Source organism: Gekko japonicus, unplaced genomic scaffold (genome assembly GCF_001447785.1).
Source record: "Gekko japonicus isolate JY-2015 unplaced genomic scaffold, Gekko_japonicus_V1.1 scaffold1030, whole genome shotgun sequence".
NCBI classification, from domain to species: Eukaryota; Metazoa; Chordata; class Lepidosauria; order Squamata; family Gekkonidae; genus Gekko; species Gekko japonicus.
In genome coordinates, this window is record NW_015176002.1 from 720,847 (window position 1) to 740,759 (window position 19,913).

At 41.0% G+C, this 19,913-nt stretch overlaps 1 protein-coding gene across 4 annotated transcripts in view; it reads left to right on the forward strand.

Annotated features, from left to right (window-relative positions):
- The window catches only part of RUFY1 (RUN and FYVE domain containing 1), a 34,235-nt gene that overhangs the window by 8,799 nt on the left and 5,523 nt on the right, over nt 1-19,913 (forward strand). For 2 of the 4 annotated variants that reach the window (XM_015426446.1, XM_015426448.1), the window contains exons 2-13: nt 3,217-3,390; nt 4,010-4,127; nt 6,054-6,155; nt 6,363-6,486; nt 7,344-7,405; nt 8,353-8,418; nt 11,133-11,202; nt 11,886-11,987; nt 13,867-13,983; nt 17,220-17,387; nt 18,957-19,054; nt 19,776-19,895. In XM_015426446.1, the coding sequence (XP_015281932.1) occupies nt 3,217-3,390; nt 4,010-4,127; nt 6,054-6,155; nt 6,363-6,486; nt 7,344-7,405; nt 8,353-8,418; nt 11,133-11,202; nt 11,886-11,987; nt 13,867-13,983; nt 17,220-17,387; nt 18,957-19,054; nt 19,776-19,895 (1,321 nt within the window). The remainder of the gene's footprint in view (nt 1-3,216; nt 3,391-4,009; nt 4,128-6,053; nt 6,156-6,362; nt 6,487-7,343; nt 7,406-8,352; nt 8,419-11,132; nt 11,203-11,885; nt 11,988-13,866; nt 13,984-17,219; nt 17,388-18,956; nt 19,055-19,775; nt 19,896-19,913) is intronic. The other 2 variants (XM_015426447.1, XM_015426449.1) reach the window with 1 other exon arrangement.

The window sequence follows — 19,913 nt, forward strand, 5'->3', positions numbered from 1 at the left end:
AACAGTGGGAGGGCTTCTAATGTCCTGGCCCCACTGGTGGACCTCCTGATGGCACTGGTATTTCTGGCCACTGTGTGACACAGAGTGTTGGACTGGATGGGCCTTTGGCTTGATCCAACATTGGCGTCTCTTATGTTCTTAAGTTTCTACTCTATTTTTCATGTTCCGTATAGAGAAATAACACCACTGAGTATCAGGCTGTATTTTGTGGCCATTTTGTACCTTATGCAGAGGTAAAGCCAAATTTGCCTTCTAGCTTGTTTTTCCCAGTTCACCGTATTTTTCTTCCACCCTCCTGGCTTTGTCTATTCTTGAGAGATTCATGATCCACTTTTAAGAACCACTTCGCTAAATCACGTGCCAAACAGAAAAGGTGTACTTTAAGACTATATAACTTATCATCTAGTTATTAGTGTACATTATTTTCAGGCCAGGTCTTTGGGGTTGCATTCTGCAGTTTTGGGGTTGCATTCTGCAGTGCCTGCTTAGTTATAGTTTGGAATTGTTTGGAAACACTTTATTAATAACATGGCTGTAGCCTGTCTGCAACTATAATTTGCCTACCAAGCATATGCTAGTGACTTTATCAGGACTGAACACTACTGATGATCAGGAAGAAATAAATTGTAACTGGAATTGTAGGATAAAAAGATAAGGTGACATTCATGTGACCATGAGAATATAGGTCAATTTCTTTTGCCATGTATATAGTTTAGAAAATGTTTAAAAATGCCCCTTCAGCTTTTTTTAGGGTAACTATTTTGGAGCTGGGTAGGAGGGATATACTTTAGATTGTGACCCAAAATAATTTGTGATTATGTAAGGGTAGCTAAGCAGTAATCCTATTTAGAAGAGGAATTACGGGGATGCATTGTTGAGTTGTCCGTCCCATCCAGTGTTCCCTCTAAACTGAGTTAGTGTGAACTCGCTCACAGTTTTTTAGCCTCTGGCTCACACAATTTTGTCTTAGATCAGGAAAAATGGCTCCAGAGCAAACTAATTTATGCAGTAGCCAAACCGCTCGCTCACAATTTTAATGCCAGTAGCTCACAAAGTAGAATTTTTGCTCACAAGACTCCACAGCTTAGAGGAAGCATTGGTCCCCCCCCCCCCATCTCCTCCTCTAAATCCTCCTGATAGTGATACACACACACCCAATTCCCAGGGAATGCAATAATAGGAAAGCACTACCTGTGAAATGTCTGCATGCTCTGCAACTATTAAAGATAGATCAAGATGGGTAGCCATATTAGTCTGTCTATAGCAGTAGGGAAGAGCAAGAGGTCAGAGTTCTAACTGTATCTGAAGAAGTGAGCAGTGACTCACACCCTGCCCTATATTTTGTAAGTTTTTAAGGTGCTACTGGACTCTTGCTGTTTTCTGCTGTTAAAGACAGGGAAGCGATACCGCGGAGGCGGTGAGAGACCCTATTTATAGGACAATAAGGTAATACCCACAATGAACAAACTTCGTTTGAAGCAGTAGCAGAGCAAATGGTTAATGCCTTTGTGCTTTAGCATGTGGGGGTCATAGCTCCAGAAGAGTAACTTGTAATCCTTACTGTGAGGTAGATGACAAGTCTAGGATTACTGCTAGGAGGAAACGGCTCGAATGCATTGAGAGGAGTTAGCCGCCCAGTAACGTGCACAGCCCTTGCCACTGAGGTTACTATTAAAATTTGACGCACAAACGGTGAACATCAAAATGTGTTCGCGGTTTAAGTGAAGAGCAACGGTGAACATCAAAATGTGTTCGCGGTTTTTTAAGTGAAGAGCCGTCGGACACAGAATGAAGGCTATTCGGAGAAAGGCAGGAAGGTGCGCCAAAATCCCAATGTGGCGTTACAGCACAATCCTGAATAGTTTAAGCATAAGTAATTGCCTACTAACAACATTTAGGAGTGCGGTAATGAAAGAAGGAGAAACGTAAGGTCCTTATTTCTATGACAAAAGACGTGAGAAGACTTCAGCCGCAAGAAGCAGGAGCCAGGGGAAATGGCGCCGCGCCAGTCTATCTGTTTTGCCGCCGCCGCCGTGTTTACAACACGATGCCTGTGAGCACCAGCCTCTTTCCCCCTCGAGCTAATTAGAATCGAGGTAGGGGTGGAACTTGAAGGCTTTTTCTAAGGTTTCGGAGTAGGAGAGGTCAGATCAGCGAGTGTGACCAATCCGGGGACACTGGAGTCTGTGCATCTGGTGATTTGATTGGTTTGCACGAAGTGCGTCAGCGACTGGATAGCCTTGGTCCAATGAGGTGCCTCTCTTTGAAGGCAGAGTGGGAGGGAAGTGTTGCTGTAGTAACGCAGGTGAAGGTGAGAAACCAATGGGGAATAAAGGGGGAGGGGGATGTTTAGGACTCGGGTCGCCTCGCCTCAGTGCAGGGGTGGGAGGGAGATGAATCTCCCTGGGGGTTCGTCTTGGGGAAGTGTTGAGCAAACAAAGTATATGTATGTGTTTGTATGAGAGACAGTGTGCCGTACCATTGAGAGCAGGAGGCTGCCAGAGGGGAAAGCATACCCTAAGGAAGCAAATTACTCTAATTGCCTCTTCTAACCTAGAGTTTTCAATCGTGTCTTCCTTTCCCTGGGGTGCCTCTCATCTCTAGGATTGTCTTTCCTTGGATCTTAAACTGGACATGATTCATACTGGAGGGTCTGCCTTTTGCAAAGATGTGGATGTTTCCCTTGAGTCTGAATGACAGGCTTTCCCCCCTTCCTCCTAAACTGTTCTGCATATATTTGTGGAGAGCTGAGGACTGAAATGGTATTCAAATATTGTACTAAAATGGGTTTTTCCTCCCCAGTTAACAGTCAGATGAAAATTATTGTGCATTTTTGAAGGGCATTTTAGAAATGGAAGCTCTCATAGTTGCTTAATTCTGTGGATGCCCCCTTTATATACATATTCAGTGCACCAAATCACAACATACTGTATATTATTCTATAATTTTGTATGCACTTGCTGTGTTAACAAGATAGTAATACATGAATAGCATTATTACTAAAAGGCATTTACCACTTTGGTTTTTCTGAGATGATGCCAATTTTTTAAACTTCCAACATTGTTCAAAGCCTATAATTTTTTGTTTTTAAGCATGTGTGTTAGCTGTGGAGCCTGGTAGGTTGAGAAATAAATTGCCTGTTGTTAACCTAAGGATAAACCTTACAGATGTACTTTTCTTTTTTTCTTTCTTGTGTGGGTCTCTAAATATATTTAGCAGCCAAATACCACACAATGGAAGAACGTTCAAATCTCATGAACATGATGAAGCTGAGCATTAAAGTCTTAATCCAATCAGCTCTAAGTTTGGGTAGGACTTTGGATTCTGACTTCCCTCCTCTGCAACAGTTTTTTGTGGTGATGGAGCACTGCCTCAAGCATGGACTTAAAGGTGAGCTTTCCTTTTCCTACCTCTAAAATCAATATTGGTTTTTCTTGGGTGTAGCTTCAAATATTAAAATGTTCACCGTAGTTTCTGTCTCCCACTAAAGGGAGTGCTTAAGTACATCTTTCAGGAGTTTCAGTAACTGTTCCATAAGAACATACTTAAGGGACATTAAAGGTGAAGAGAAAATGGATTATGTATTAGTCTGATATGGTCCCTTTCTGCTGAAGTAAAACGTGTTAATATATTTGTTCACTGGATCATCTGTTTGTGTGGATGTAGTTCCGGAATGCTGTGAGACAGAACAGAGCAAAGTTCAAAAGCATTGTGGCATTATCATGAGACAGTGTCTTTGCTACATGTGATGCAGCTGTCTTCCTGTTTGTTTGAATGTAGGTATTACTGGACAGATAATGGAAGCGAGCTATTTCTAAACTGGGTGATCATTCTAGCCATAGTAGGTTTTATAAAAATATTTCAAAATAATTTTTAATTGTGGGAGAGATAGGAAAATGGTTTGTGAACAAATTAAATAAGTAGAAGTGTTTGCCTTTGTTCAGTAAACTAACTTTAAATAAATATTATTCTCTTTTCTTCTCCCTTTCCCCATTTCATTAAAACCCAGCTAAGAAAAGTTTTATTGGGCAGCATAAATCATTCTTTGGACCTTTGGAACTGGTGGAGAAACTTTGTCCAGAAGCATCAGATTTAGCAACAAGTGTCAGAAATCTGCCAGAATTAAAGTAAGTTGGAGCGAATAGATTGTTGAAAGGAACAGGATTCCAAGACCTTACATTATTTCCATACCTGTATGATATTTTGTAGGGTACTGGTTGGATTAACAAAATCACTTAATTAACAGGAGACAGTCAAGTGCTAGTGGAAAGTATTCAAGCAGGACATGAGGAAAGTGCCCTGTTTACCTAATTTCTGGTAGTGATTATTACATGAAGGTTCCATTCCTCAATGTCATATCTAATTAAAAAACATTATCCACTTTTTTAGCACTAGGGGACTGCCACGTTGTGTACATAACTCAAAACAAATAAGATTTGAGACCTGTTGGGTTTTTTTTAAAAAAAACTGTGTTTAAACTCTTAATATGGTAGATACAATTTCATAAAATTTCAAGTATAAGATTTCTATGTTGCATTGCAATCCAAGTATTAAAGTACAAAATCCTCATTTGGGTATAGTTAATAGCATAGGTGCACACCATATTTTGGTATAATTGCTTTTCTGTTGTTGTTGTTGTTGTTTCTTCTCTTTTTGTCAGCTGAACAAGCCCCACAAAACCTTCCAGAGTAATTATATCCTGCCCTACCTGCTGTATAGTTGTCTTTACAAACCAGGAAGGCTTACACAATGAAGGTTTTGTGGTGGCTCATCTTAGAACCTCAAAACTAATTCCTTAAATGTAAATTGTTTTAATAAAATAGCCCTAATAAAATCCACAGCGTTTCCAAAAATCAGCTCATCATGTCATTGCCATAAGTTGCGTGTAAAGTGTGGCATACTCTCTCCACAATATGAACAATTTTTGTTAGGAGATAAGCTTCTCCTAAAAAGATGTTAGGGTATTCAATATACTTTATAAACAAACTTATACTATAGTATTCTTAATTTAAAACTCTTCCTCAATTATCAGTGAATTATGAGATCTGTTGTTCATTTAATGATGTGGGGTGCATCTATCAGAATCAGTATTGAAACTCTGGAAGTAAAAAAAATGGCTCAGGGTACAGTGTGAAGGTATGTGAAAGGCAAGGGTCCTCAACTATGGTGGGTCTGAGGGAATTTTTGGAATTTTGAGGAAGGGTAATGGTGCTATCACAAACTGGCTAGCAATTAGTCTGAGCCAAGCATTCTATGATGGAGCACCTATTTCTGAATGGGGCCCAAGTTAGGGCCTTCAGTGGATTTAGACTGGAGTAGCTCTGCGTAGGATTGCACTGATGGGAAATACAGAAGAGTGGGGCTAGAAATGTAATAAAGAATAAAATATTTGATGTAAAATTTTCTGAAAGATAGCAAGCAATCCTGCTCTTTCAGTCTCTGTTTCTGAAGCTGGATGCTAGGATAAAGGTCCCAATGAACTCAGAAGGATTTACATTGTTTACATTGTAAACAAGTTTAGAAATGGACTGCCTACTTCCTGCACATGTGATTTCCCTGCAAGAAATTATGTATCCTTTACAGAATATGTAACAAATAACTTTCATTTGTAATAGTGTACTACAATTAGGGTTGCCAGGCCCATGTCTGGTAGTCTATGAGATTTTGAGGGCAGGGAATAGACAGGGGAAGCATCACATGACATTCTAGGAATTGTCCCAATCTCTATAGAGATTGGAGAAATTCCTAGAGTGTCACGGATATACTGACTGGAAATGACATACCTGTGTTCATGTCATTCTCCTGCTGCAAGAGTGGGTTGAGTGGCAGAGAGCCAGCTGGGGTTGTGGGTAACCTTGCAAGCCTAATTACAATACTATATTAATTGGTGATTAAACAGTTTTTCAGTTACACGTGAGGCAATGTTTTAAAAAATTACAGGCCTAAATATGTAACTTTTCTGTACTGTCTCTAGAAAGTGTACTGTATTCTGAACTGTCAAATATAATATGCTACATAACAGGTATGATTGATGTTGGCTGGTGTTTTTGTAGGACTCCAATAGGAAGAGGCAGAGCTTGGCTTTATCTTGCTGTCATGCAAAAGAAACTAGCAGACTACCTTAAAGTTCTCTTGGACCACAAGAATCTGTTGAGGTATTTTAATTTTTTTAAATTTCAAAATGACATTGTTCATTATACAGGAAGGGAAGTGTTTAAAGTAAATGTTTCTGAATAGTGGATAAGGGGATTGACTTGGATATAGCCTTTAATAAACCATTCTTGCATGACTTTTCTGCTGTGGTAGGTGTTGAAGCACACAGATTTACTTCTTACATTTTTGTTTCATTTTTTTTTCCTTAGTGAATTTTATGAGTCTGATGCCTTGATGATGGAAGAAGAAGGAGCAGTGATTGTAGGTCTTCTGGTGGGGCTAAATGTCATTGATGCAAACCTCTGTTTAAAAGGAGAAGATCTCGATTCCCAGGTGAAAACCACCCCTTAAATTAAGTAATGCTTCTAATTTGCATTCCAGTTAAACCAAAATAATGTTACTTACTGAATTGTTGATCCAAATATCTTATACTTACACTGTGGTGAATAATATGTTGTGTTTTAGAGTGCACAGTGTTTCACACACATTGCACTGAGTCCTACAGATGTGTTCTGCTAATAGTGGCTTTTCTTCAGAGCAAGGAAGCTTCTTCTGCTACAAGGAGTGATGACAATCGGTAGAACGGTTTGCATCACAGAGAAAGCTTCATGGTGGTATTTGTTTAAAGCTGTCATCATGTGATAGGCTCTCTGTGCTTAAAAAAACAACCTGGAATAGTATATTCCCAGAAATATGGATATGTTGTTAGACCAGACCAGCCTTCTGGGCAGAAGTTGTTGTTCCCATTCCTTCCTATGGTCTGTAGATTTTTATGACCCTTGGTTAAATTCAATCAGTAGGTGTCCTTTAAAAAAAAAAATAGGTAAAAATCATTAGGTTTCCTGACTCTTCTTTAGGCGGGCACTGAATGTGTGAAGAACTGCTTTCTTTGTTCTGTCTGTCTCACTTTATGGGCTTAACCGTCTTCAGTAACAGTTGCTATGGATTGCGCAGATCCATTAATGGCTTTGGGTGTGATCCATCTAGACTCAATCTAAGGAATTTTCTGTGGCAATCTAATATAGCGTTGGGCTTTAATTATATTATTCCACACACTCATGCAAACCTTTTATTAACATGCAAAGGTATAAGAAAATAACCTACAGCTAACCTTGTCAGGGTTCTTCCTAAAATGTTATTTACATCATTGAATTAAAGAAGTAGTAGTAAATTTAATCTTGTCTTTTCAGGTTGCGGTGATTGATTTCTCCCTGTACCTTAAAGATACACAAAACATTGATGATGGCAAACAGTATGTATAGTTTATCTTCCATTCTTAACAATTGTTCAGTAGAAAACGTTTGAAGTATAGGAATGAGCACTGTTAGTTTTAGAGCTTTCTCTATCTCCTTTTGGCAAGGGGAACATGAAATCTAAAATGGATTTTGGTAAACAAATAGGAGGACAAAGTCAGTCGTGTGTGTGTGTGGAGAGTTGTATGTGCCAGTTTTGAGGGCCAGACACCATGTCCCTAGAACTTCAAGAATCAAACTTCCTCAGTCACTCTCACATTTCCCTTCTTTTTTTCTGAGCGGACCCGATGTTAGAGTTTAAACATGCAGAGGAACGGAGCACCAACTGTTTAAAGAAAATAACTTGGTTTATTTAAAAAGAAATAAACTCTGGTAGAACAGAGAAGAGGGAGAGAGGCTTAGAGATGTGAAGGCCCGGGAAAAAAACCTGGAAAAATTCGGGGGGGAATCGGGTTTCCCCCCATTTTTTCCTGAAGTCTTTTTATTTTTTCCGAAAAATTGAAAAAAGAAAAACAAATGATTATGGAACGTTTTATTTTAACATGATGAATAAAATATTTTAAGACAAGGTGTTCAAATATTTTCCAAATCATTTCTAAAAAATATGTATGGTATCAGATTGATCTAATTTTTGTACACTGAGGACAAGCAAGTCCTAGGTTACAAACTGAACTCTCCAATGCAAGAACAAGATGCATTTCTTCCTTTAGGAGGTGCTATTGTCACAAGAAAAGAAAAAGGTTTCAGTTTTGTTTTTGCATGTGGGTGGGTGTTTATCTGGTTCTCATCTTGTTGACACCACATTTGTTCCATATATGGGAAGCGCATGTGCCACCTCATAATGTATGTAGCTTATTGGTTGAAAACCTTTGCATACTCTAAATGCAGAATTTCAAAGGACCAGCACTTCTGAAGGGGAAAAATTATTTTTGTTTTTTAAAATCAGAGATGGAGGAATGACTGCTGTGCTTGATCAGAAACATTACGTGGAAGAACTTAACCGCCATCTAAGGTAGGATTTGTTTTATTGTTTTCTTGCTTTGTAAAGACCAAAATTCAGCTCTGGCAGCTTGATCAACATAAAGGATGCTATGAGGGAACTGCCAGTTTTCCTTCTGTAGACTAAGCCTTGCCCTCCGTCACCCAGTTCTGCCAGCCTGGTACCTTCCCCTCAGTTCTGTCTCTATTTTTCTGCTTGTAATCTAGTGCTGCTGTTTTGCATCCAATCACATCTTTCAAAAATCTAGTTGAAACTGTTTTTCATATTTCACTTGGGGAAAAATAAACTTTATTCTGATAGCTTTTAAATATATTTAATTTCAGGCAAAATAATTTCAGGCAAAATACCAGAAGCCTGACTTGTATGATAGATACAGTATTGGTGACAGGTTAAAAAACTAGTCAGCTTTGTATCAAGTGGGGACCAGGAAACACCCTGGCAGAATGCCAAATGATACAAACATAAGCAAAGTCTTGGAGGACCAGACCAAGAATCTATAAAGAATCCACAGTCAGTGGCTGACCAGATATCCAGAAGGGTCACAGAGGCCAAAACACCCCCTTCCCAGTTGCTAGCATTCAAAGGAAATTCTTCCTCCTAATGTGGAAGTTCAACTCATACATCATGGCTATTCACCACTGAAAGACCTCCCCCCCCCCATAAGTGTGTTTAAGAGGTTTTAAAGCTTCCTAAACTAATGACCATCACTACAATCTGGAGCATTTGAATTCCACAAGTTAATTATGCAATGCTTGAATAAATACTTTTTTTTGTCTTTCCTGAGTCTGCTGCCCATCACCTTCATGGGTACACCCAAGTTTTTGTTTTTGGGAGGAGAAGTAGTTCTCTCTATCCACTTTATACACATCACGTGTAATTTAGAAATCTCTAGCATGACCCCCCCTTTGTTGCCTTTTATTGAAACTGAAAACCCCCAAAGCCTTTAGCCTTTCCTTATAAGGAAGGTGTTCCACTCTCTTGATCATATTGGTTAGCCTTTTCTTCTTTTCCATCTCTACAGTATCATTTTTGAGATGGGATACCCTCAACTGTGAGGCAGCATAGATTTATATAGGGGCTTGGTTTCTGCTAACTAGGTTTTCTGTCAGCAAAATGTGACTTCTTTGCCCACCTGCCCCCACGCAGGCAGCTTAAAATGCTCCACCAAATGCTGCTCCTTGAGGACAATGAACCTCCAGGAACGACATAGGGGACTGGACGTCTATAGTGAGGGGCAATCAGTGAACATTACCCCTTCTTGTCAGCAGAAATCCTCTGCATGAGCTAGTGCAGGGGCATTATGACACCGGCCTAGCATAGAATTTGCTGTTTTTACCTCTCACACGGAGTCAGCACTTTCATTGACTTATTCGTGATAAAGTTAGGACTTTTGCCCCAAAGTGTATTGCTTTGTTTTTTGAACTTCATTGGCTACATTGTAGCCAATTCACCCAGTCTGATGAGATCCTCTGGCAGCTCCTCAACATCTGCTTTGGTTTTCACCTGGTTGGATCCAATGGATAAGCTTGTGGAATGAGCTGGCAGAAGGAGGAGGAAGGAAGCCATGTAACTGATTCCCTCTCATCACTGCGGTGCCCTGTAATGTGGTGCATGTTGTGTGTTAGGCTCTCCCATCCCTCAGACAGGACTTGGGATAAACAGAAGTCTGCACAGGAAAAGTAGGGAAGATCTACTCTTCCAGCTCCTTGTGCAAGCTGGATCCAGCGTATCATAGGCAGTAATCTGGTGTCATCCACAAACTTGGCTGCAGTACTGCATCCACATAATGTATGATGATTTTTTAAAAAAAAAAAAAACAGTTAAAGTTGTGAGAACTCTACTGTGAGAACTCTGTTGTGAGACCTGTGAAATGGTGGTAGTTCTGCAAATGCTGTGGGTTAGATGCACTGGGAATTCAGTGGAGCTGGCAGCCTAAAGATCTGTTCATGTGACCTGCAGTCAATTCAGGTTTATATGACCAAGCTATAAGTGATATCCAAAATAAGATTTCTATATTGTCGTCTTGCAGTCTGGCTATAAGGTAAAATAATGGAATTGAGCCTACCCTTAAAGTGAAGAGTCAGGATATATTTACAATCCCTACCTAAGGGACCTTTTCTCTTGATGACGGATCATGGATATATTGGCTTAGCTGCTCTGATGCGACAGAGATCCTTTTCATTCTTGGCCCTTATATGGGGAATCCTTGGAGTTCTGAAATCTATGAGCAGTCTATATGTATACTATATATACATAGTGAAGAGGAAAAGCACTCTAAAAATATTTAAAGTGATGCACAATGTACTGCTCTAGTGCCACCTCATACCAAAAGATATAACATTTCTAAATTTTAACCTAAGTGTTTTCATAAATGGTCAGCAACATTTTAAAAGGATATTTTGTTTGCATTATTATATGCTTACATTACCCTGGGCTTTCAAATGCAGATTGCTTGAGGCCAGGTTTGTTAGGATACACTGGCTCTCTGCATACTACTTATAGGAATGCTCACATTCAAACATAAAAAAATATGAATCATCCAGAAAATACCTTGATATATACTCCTCAGAAATGTAATGCATAAATACTCCAAGGGCTGTGGTATGTATGCCACTGTGGATCACCTCAGAAATTGTGAAAACTGGGCGGGGGAAACCCTGATGACTGCTTTGATTTTCAGTGTAAGTGGTTGGTGTTAAACAGTTATTGGTAATCTTTTGTTGCAGTTGTACTGTGGGAGACCTTCAGACCAAGATAGAATGTTTAGAAAAAACCAATTCAAAGCTCCAAGAAGAGGTGTGTGGTGATCTAGTCTTCTTTCTTCCTCAGCTGTTTCCATTATTGTCAAGTAGTTCTGACAAGACTCTGAGCAGAACAAATTTATGGGGGGGAGGGAGGCCAAATAATTCCCCTGCTCTAGTATGCAACCTACAAATTACATATGGAAATTGAGCTTTCATCAGGGTAGAAAAAGCGAGAGGTTCTGTTTCTTCTGCTTTCTTTCTGACTGAAAGTGTATCCAGCCATTTATGGGCTTTGTAGAGTGGAACTTGCCCACTTATGTCTTGTGCTTTAGTCCACCAAGCCCCCCCTCCCACCCCCGTTTTGCTCCTGGGGAGCAGCAGCATCCCAGCAACAGCATTGGGAGTACAGTGGAAATCTTAAGTGGAAAAGGGGATTCGGTGGGAATTACTGTTCAGTGTTCCAAATTCTTAAGTTCCATTAAGTCTGCAGAACAGCCTGGTTGGATACGTGCCAGTGTTTTTTGATGTAAAAGTATAATGTGGTAGAAAGTGTCAGTACTGGTAATAAGAGTATAATCAAGTATGTCTGTCTTAACAGCTGAATTGTTAAGTATGATCTTGCCAGGACTTGCCTCAATCGAACAGTAGATATTTAAGTTCATCCAAATGGGCACAAGGCTGTTTCTATCATTGTCATCTTCCCTTCTCTCTCTCTCTCTCTGCCCCTCTTGCCAGCTGGCCGCAGCAACAGACCGGATTGAGGCACTTCAGGAAGAACAGCAGGAGCTGAAGCAGGAAAATGAATTAATCCGTGAACAAAGTGAAAAGTATTTTGAGGTCAGTTACCGTATGTTCCTGACAGGCATGGGGAATGTAGTGTAGTGGTTAGAGTGTCAGGCTAGGATCTGGAAGGCCAGAGTTCAAATCCGCAGTCTTCCATGGAGGCTTGCTGGGTGATCTCGGGCCAGTCACACACACTCAGCCTAAGCTACCTCACAGAGTCGCTGTGAGAATAAAAGGGAGGAAAGGAGAACAATGTAAGTTGCTTGGCATCCTCATCAGGAAGAAAGGCAGGGGATAAATGAAGCAAAAGATTTAGGAATCATAGCTTATCTTTTTTTAAAAAAACAGCTAACTTCTTGCTCTTGAGGAAAGAGGCCTGAATGCACACAAAACATTCATTTAAAATGTTGCTGATCATTTATGAAAGCACTGAGGTTAAAATTTAGTAATGTTATTTCTTTTGGTATGAGGTGGTGTTAGTACAGTACATTGTGCATCACTTTAAATATTTTTAGAGTGCTTTTCCTCTTCACTATGTACAGACCTATCTTTCTTTTTTAAAGACAGTTTGTTACTAGTAAGGGGTGTGTAGGGTTTTTTTAATCGGTATTTTTCAGTTTGGGTCTATTAGACCCGGGGGGAAATTGGGATTTCTGAAAAATCCCAGATCACAATACCGGTAATCGTATTCTGATCCAGGATTTTTTCCAGAAATCCCAATTTTTTTCAGGTCCAGTAGACCCAAGAAGGAAAAAATGGGAAGGGGAGGAAGTAGCGGTAGAGCCACAAAAAACAACATACAGGTGGAGCAGATTGCTCCCCCATCAGCTGTTTTTTCGGGCTTTCTACTGCATTCACTTTAAAAGGGGGCATTTAAAGGGACTGCAGAAGACAGCCCAACAAACAGCTGACCCAAGGGGAGTAGCCTTCCCATGCAGGCCCATTTAAACAAGACTGCACGGGAAGCCAGCCCTAAGGTCAGCTGTGCCAATGGGAAGCAGAGCACTTCCTGCCAGGCCAGCTTTGGGCTGGCTTCTCGCGCGACTTCGTTTAAACGAGGTTGCATGAGAAGCCAGTCAGTCCAAAGCTGAACCCGCTGGGAACACTCTGCTTCTTGCTGGCTCAGCGGTAGAACTGCAGTAGAAAGCCTGCCAAACAGCTGAGAGGCAGGAGCAATCTGTTCTAGCCTCTCCGCTGTTTTTCATATCTACTCTGAATATATCTGGGATTTTTTTCAGGAATCTTTTCCTGGTTTTCCTGAAAAATCCCAGTTACCTTTGGGATGCCAAAATATACTTGGAAAATACTGTTAAGGTATTTTACGGGTATATTTTTAGCTCGGGGAGAGCTGAATGCACACCCCTAGTTAGTAGTACACAGTACATTTCAATATTTTGCATGGTACAAGTCTGCAGATATTGCCATACCACTTGATGTACATATGGAGGTCCCACAGGAGAGGATTTCCCCATTCACTTCAATGGATAGGACAACTTGTACACCAAGCTGAGCTTTTCTCACTAAAGTGAACAGATCAGGGTAATCGAATTTTTAAAAGAAAGAAAAAAAATGACTACAATTGCAGGAATTGGAATTTCTATTATGCATTTTGAATCATGTTATTTTCTTGTCCTTAACCGTGGGAGAATATTGTCCGTGTAGGTGTCAAATTATTTTTAATGGAGCATAAAGGCTCTTGTTAAACAGCATGGGCTGGACCCATTGATCCACTCACACAGATATGGTGGACATCCTTCACTATTTGTTGGGGGACACTTGGAGCTGCTGCAGGAGGGAAGGAAGAAAGAAAGTTGTGCTTTGTGAGAGGAAATCTGTCCGTGGAAATGCTCCACCAATTCCAATCTCTTATGTGGAAGTACCTCCACTCCAGTCAACTTGCTTAGCAGATTTCTCAAACCACTTTTTGTTCTAGGTAACTAAGCAGGACACCAAAGTTGAGCTGGAAACATATAAGCAGACACGTCAAGGCCTGGACGAAATGTACAGTGATGTCTGGAAACAACTGAAAGAGGAGAAAAGAATCCGAACGGTGAAATACCTGTATAGTTTTGACTGAAGGGCAAACAAGGGATGGTGTGTTCAGTTTCAGTATTCCAGGTGTTGTAAACTGTGGGCCGTGATTTGCTTAACTCAGAGGTGGGGAGAAGGAAAAAGATGCACGTGTGTGGCATAAAGCTTAAATACGAAATACCCAGGACAGGTCTGAACATTAGTCAGTGTGGTATGATGTATCTGGATTCAGGTTCCTGATTAGCCATTACGTTATCTTGGTGACACTGGGGCAGTCTCTCTCAACCCAGCTCCAAATCTAATCTTCCTCACCGGGAAAGCCCTTAAGAATGCCAGCTCTTCACATAGGGGCACAACATTCAAAAGCTTCTTGCACCGCACTACTGTCAGGAGTATACAGTGCTGGTAGTTAGAATTGTACTTGGTAGTTAGAATTGCACTTGCGCATAGAATCAGTACAAGAAAGGGCTTTTAGAAGAGCTCGAAAGACCTGTTTCTCTTTCCTCATCCCCCCCCCCCCCAACCAAAACAAAACCCCTCACACACCAGATTCTTGGAAGAGCACTCTGAGCCCAGCTCAGCGAGTCAGCGGGACCACCAAGAAGGTGGCTTGGTTTCTTTCCCTGTATCTAACCTGTATCCGTCTCAGATTACGCTAAAGTCCACTGCAGCTTGGGAAAGAAATCCACTAGGAAGGGGAGGTGATCAGGGGAGGGGTGGGTAGCTCAGCCACCATGGCTTAGATTCAGTGACATTGTTCCCCTCACACTTCTCTCCACCTCCTGGAGAGGCTTTCCTCCACTGAGACCCTTGTTTCCTCCACCACTAGCATTCCACATGTGTAGGAGCTACTTGAAAAACATTGATCTTGCGTACACGGAAGTGCTAGGGGCAACAAAAGTGAATGCCACAGCAGAGGGAGAGCCTCTGCAGTGGCTAGAAAGAACAAAGAGGGGAACGATGTTGTGGGATCCAGGCTGTATCATTAATACATGAGATAGGAACTCTCTGGGGCCTTCTAAATATTGATTGGTATGTGTGACAAGAAGCAGGACATGGAATGTATAGGTAAATATTAGCTTACTTAAGCAAGCCTATAAATGGAATTAGAATGATCTCCTAGTGGAGTGGGAGAATATATTTTGTGGATACATCTCTCCTGTTCAGGATTCAGAGAGCACTGTGCATGCCCTCATGAATGCCATTGTGGAGCAGGGCAGCCTGAGATCCTGTTCAGGATTCAGAGAGCACTGTGCGTGCCCTCATGAATGCCTTTTATAGGGTCATTGTGGAGCAGGGCAGCCTGAAATGTTCAGTGTGCATGAAGAAGCAATCCTGTGGGTTTTGGATGCTGTCCATTATAGTTCAGTTTATGAAATCTTTCCTTTTATCCAGTAAAAGCTCTGATATGTTGCTATTGAGCAGTGAATGGTTGTTAATCACATATCATCCAATAGACAGAGTAAAGTTCTTTTTGGATCCCTGTCAGTGAGTAGATAGCTGACTAGGTCATAAGAATATACATTCAGACTGAATGGGCAAGCACAGTGAAATATAATGCCTCCTGAGATTAGCATACAAAGGGCACTCCAAAAAAATATGTGCAATCATATCATTCTTTCAAAATTTCCCTAAGGGACAGGGACAGATTCATTCTGGATAAGATTAACGTATGAACCTTCCCCTCATAACCAATGCTCCCTCTAAGCTGTGGAGTCTTGTGAGCAAAAATTCTACTTTGTGAGTTACTGGCATTAAAGTTGTGAGTGATTTGGCTACTACATAAATTAGTTTGCTCTGGAGCCATCCTTTCTGAGCTAAGACAAAAATGTGTAAGCCAGAGGCTAAAAAACTGAGCTAACTCACACTAACTCAGCTTAGAGGGAACACTGCTCATAACTGTTGAAGTGTGGGCATTTAGTCTGTCCAGGAAGAATGCTCTTAAAAAGCTTTGGGAAGACAACAGATAGGTTTAGGAAGGAAGAGAATTTGGGGGGGGGGGGAATACCAAAAATTGGGGTGAACAGGTACAGCATGCTCTAAAAGCAGAGCTTTGGTGATCAATTAATCTTATATGATTTCTCACGAAAGCAAATGCTGCAGGTTTACACTGAGAGCTAGGAGTTTCTCAAACACAATCTTAAAACATTGTTAACCTATAAGGGTCCTCTTTCAGGACTGTTAAAATATGACTTAATGATCAATCTAAATGCTTGTAACCAAGCCCTTGTTCTGAACAAAAAAGTTGAACAAAAGTAGGGCCAAAAGGCAGCCCTGCCTAACCCCTTTATTGAGGTTAATTGACTCCATCAGCTCATCACCATAACTGCAGCGGACCTGAGCTGTAAAGTCTGCACCAAGTTGCTGCATGAGCCACCGCAGCCTTTTATCAATTGCGTGTCACAGCTTTTCCCCAAGTCTTGTCCCGGGGATGGTGTCCAAAGTCCCTTTCAGATCGATAAATCCTACATAAAGGGAGCCATTTGGGAAATGAGTGTGGTTTTTCTATCAGGTAGTATAAAACTAGGCATTGGTCCAAAGTTGAACTACCTCTCCTAAACCCCATCTGCTCCTGGCCTAGAGTATAACTTTGTTCAAGCCAATCAGTTAATGCATCTAGCAAATATGAAGAATATAGTTTGCCCAAACACAGTATTAAGCTAATTGAATGGTAGTAGCCTGGATCCAAACGTTGATCTTTCTTAAAGATCAGAACTATTATTCTGTGCCTTCAAAGTTTTGGGATGACCCCAGTCATGTTTATTTGTGAAGACAGTGGAGTGAGGATCTCTGTCCACTAATAGGGATTTAATTTGAATAATTCATTTGGGATAAGGTCTGCTCCAGAGGCCTTTCCTGAACAGAGGTGATGGATCAAGCCTTCAACTTGAAAAGGGGTCACCTCAGGCCAGTCTGGAAGAGGGCCATCAGGTTCAAGTATCTCAGGAGTATAAAGTTCCCTAGGAATAGCAAACAGGCTTTTTTAAAGGATGAGCCCCAGACTTCTGATTGAATGGAACATGGAATACTGCCATGCATTCTAGTGCCCATATTGGTAATTGCCCAGAATGCTGAGTTGTTGTTGATTTTTATGGCCAAAATTAAGCACCCCCAGTTCCTACATAGGAATTTATGAAATCCGTTACATAATGTGTACAAAAATTCAACTTGCACGTGTGATCTAACATATGGCTGAAGTCTTGCATAGCTTAGCAGAAATGTTTTAATGTTGTGCTTTGCACTGTAATTTTTAAGGAACTGGAAAAAGAGCTGGAGTTGCAAATTGGAATGAAAATAGAAATGGAAATTGCCATGAAACTTCTAGAGAAAGATACTCATGAAAAACAGGATACTCTGGTAGCCCTTCGTCAACAGCTGGAGGAAGTTAAAGCTATCAATTTGCAGATGTTCCATAAATCTCAGGTAAATGCATGAAGTAATTGGAGAGGACTCTATTAACTATGTTTAAAACATTTTAAACATACACATTATATTATGCCTCTCAACAGTCCTATGAGATAGGATCACCACTTGCTTGTTTCATAGGTGGAAAAGTGAAGCTGAGAATAACTTGACTGAGGCCACCCACTGATTCTGTGGCTGAATAGAGTTTTGAACCCAAGTCACTCCAGTCCAAGTCCAACTATCTGTCTGTCTGCATCCTGCCATCTTGTTCAGAGGTTCCCTACTCTTTTGTTTAACTTAAATAATTGATCATCCTATTGGGCACTTTGCAGACTTTCCTGTCTCTTTATGAGCACCCAGCAGTAGAGATACACATGCTGGTCTTATGTGGTTTTCATGTGCTGGTGTACACAATTTGTTGCATATGAGCAACATTCACTCTTGTTCTTGATGGCCAGAGGAAGGAGAGTTGAAACCTGCTACCAAGATTCTAAAGGCTGCTTTCCACAATATGGTTAAAACAGCTGAATGCTCAAACTAAGTTATTTAGTCACTTGACAACTTGCTACAAAGATGCAAGCAGTTTCTAGGAAAAGTATGGATGTCTCTCTATCATCTTTCTTATTGTTTCTCCCCCCCCCCCAAGTCAGATTAAGATACTCTGTGCTGATTCTGCATTGAGCCAGGGGGCTGGGCTAGATGATGTCTCTCTATCATCTTTCTTATTGTTTTTCCCCCCCGGTCAGATTAAGATAGATACTCTGTGCTGATCCTGCATTGAGCCAGGGGGCTGGACTAGAGGGCTTGTGTGGCCCCCTTCCAACTCTTGTGATTCTATGATTCCAGTTCGTATAGCATACATGTTTACCTTTCTGCTTCTTGTTGAGATGACAGATAGTACTGAGTGTCAGTAAGATAACCCCAGTGATGTTTCCTTTGTTTCTCCATGCACCCTAAAACATGTTAAGTGGCCCATATGATGCCTCTTCCAGTCATATAGTCTGTCAGTCTGTAGACATGTGTTGGGCATGGATCCCATATTTCTTTGTATTTGTTTGTGTCTAATGTTTTGTGAGGCTTTTAACGTTTTATCTTAATTTAGGATTGAGTCCAGAGGTTATTTTCTGCTGACAGTAGGCACTTTTGTCAACGGAAGGGAAGCATTCTCTCTGCTTTCTCCCTCCCATGCAGCCCCCCATGCTGTTTCTGAGGGTCCCCTTCTCACCCACAAGAGTTCAGTGGGCTGCAGTGGGAGGGGGGTCTCTGTTCCATCATCGAAGCTCTCTCTGTATCTAGTAATTCCCTAGTTTGCTTTCTTGGGTAATTCTCTCAGGTAGTTTCTCATCCACTTCTTTGGGACCCTGAAGCCCCATGACAGTTCCTTACCACCAGTTTACTTGCTCTACCCTTTTGGAAGGGATGCATATGTATGCTCTGGCACTGGGGGGAAAATTGTTGGTAGGATAAGATCTAGAAAATCTTGTGATCTGTTTTGCTAAAGTGCAAATAAAATCTGTTCCAATTTGGTTTTTGAAGTCTAAAGACAGTAATGAGTTGAAGTGAGCGGCTTGAATGTTTTTCCTTCAGAATGCAGAAACTTCATTGCAACAGAAAAAAGAAGCAATATCCTCATTTGAAGACAAAACACATCAAATGATGTCTTCTGTGAAGCAAATGGAAGCCAGGTACATTGCTTCCAGTCTAAAACACTGTAAGATATGCTCAGAATAGAGAAACACCATGTGGTGCTCAGGGTGAAGAGTTTGGCGACCTTTGAGCTACAGTCTATATATATGATCCCTCCATCAGGCCTGCCTGCCTGCTTTGTTCTCTGTCAGTTTCCCAGTCATATGGGCACTGAAGAGATGGGACCAAGAGGTAGTTGATACAGATAAAGAAGGGAGGGGAATCTGGAAGGTTGGGCTGCTCTGAACCAGGACAAGAGAGACTGTCAGTTCAGGTGGGGCATTAATAAATTGCATTGTGTGTGGTTGGAGTTTGACTGATCCTAGTAAAGAGTGCACTTTGCTAAATCAGACAGATAATGATCCAAATCCACCAGCAGAAGAGGGGATAAATTTTCACGTATTCACCTTCTTGCTGCAGCCCACTGAACTTCCCAAAATATTACTCCTAAGGAGCAGTGGACTTTGAGGAACTGTTCGTGTGATAAAGAAGGAAAAATCGACAAAAATCTCCGCTCCTTTCTGCTGCTGGAACCACCCCAGCGTTTGTAACACACCTTTGTGGGAGAATACTGAGAAGGTTGACCTACTCTGCAGCAACTTTTTGTGCCTGATGACTATGAACAAAAGGAAGGGGGGGTTCAGAGGAAGTACTTGTGGGAACAGGAACTAGTATACTTCTTTGTAGCAGTCACAACTTATATATCTTATTTTGCTTTAGATTGCAACGTGCAGAAAAAGCCAGGCAGGATGCAGAAGAGAAGAATGTCAAGTTAAAACAAGAGATGAGTGGCAAAATTGAGTCTCTGAAACAACTACTAACCCAACTGGATAGCAAATGGTACATTTACATTCTGTA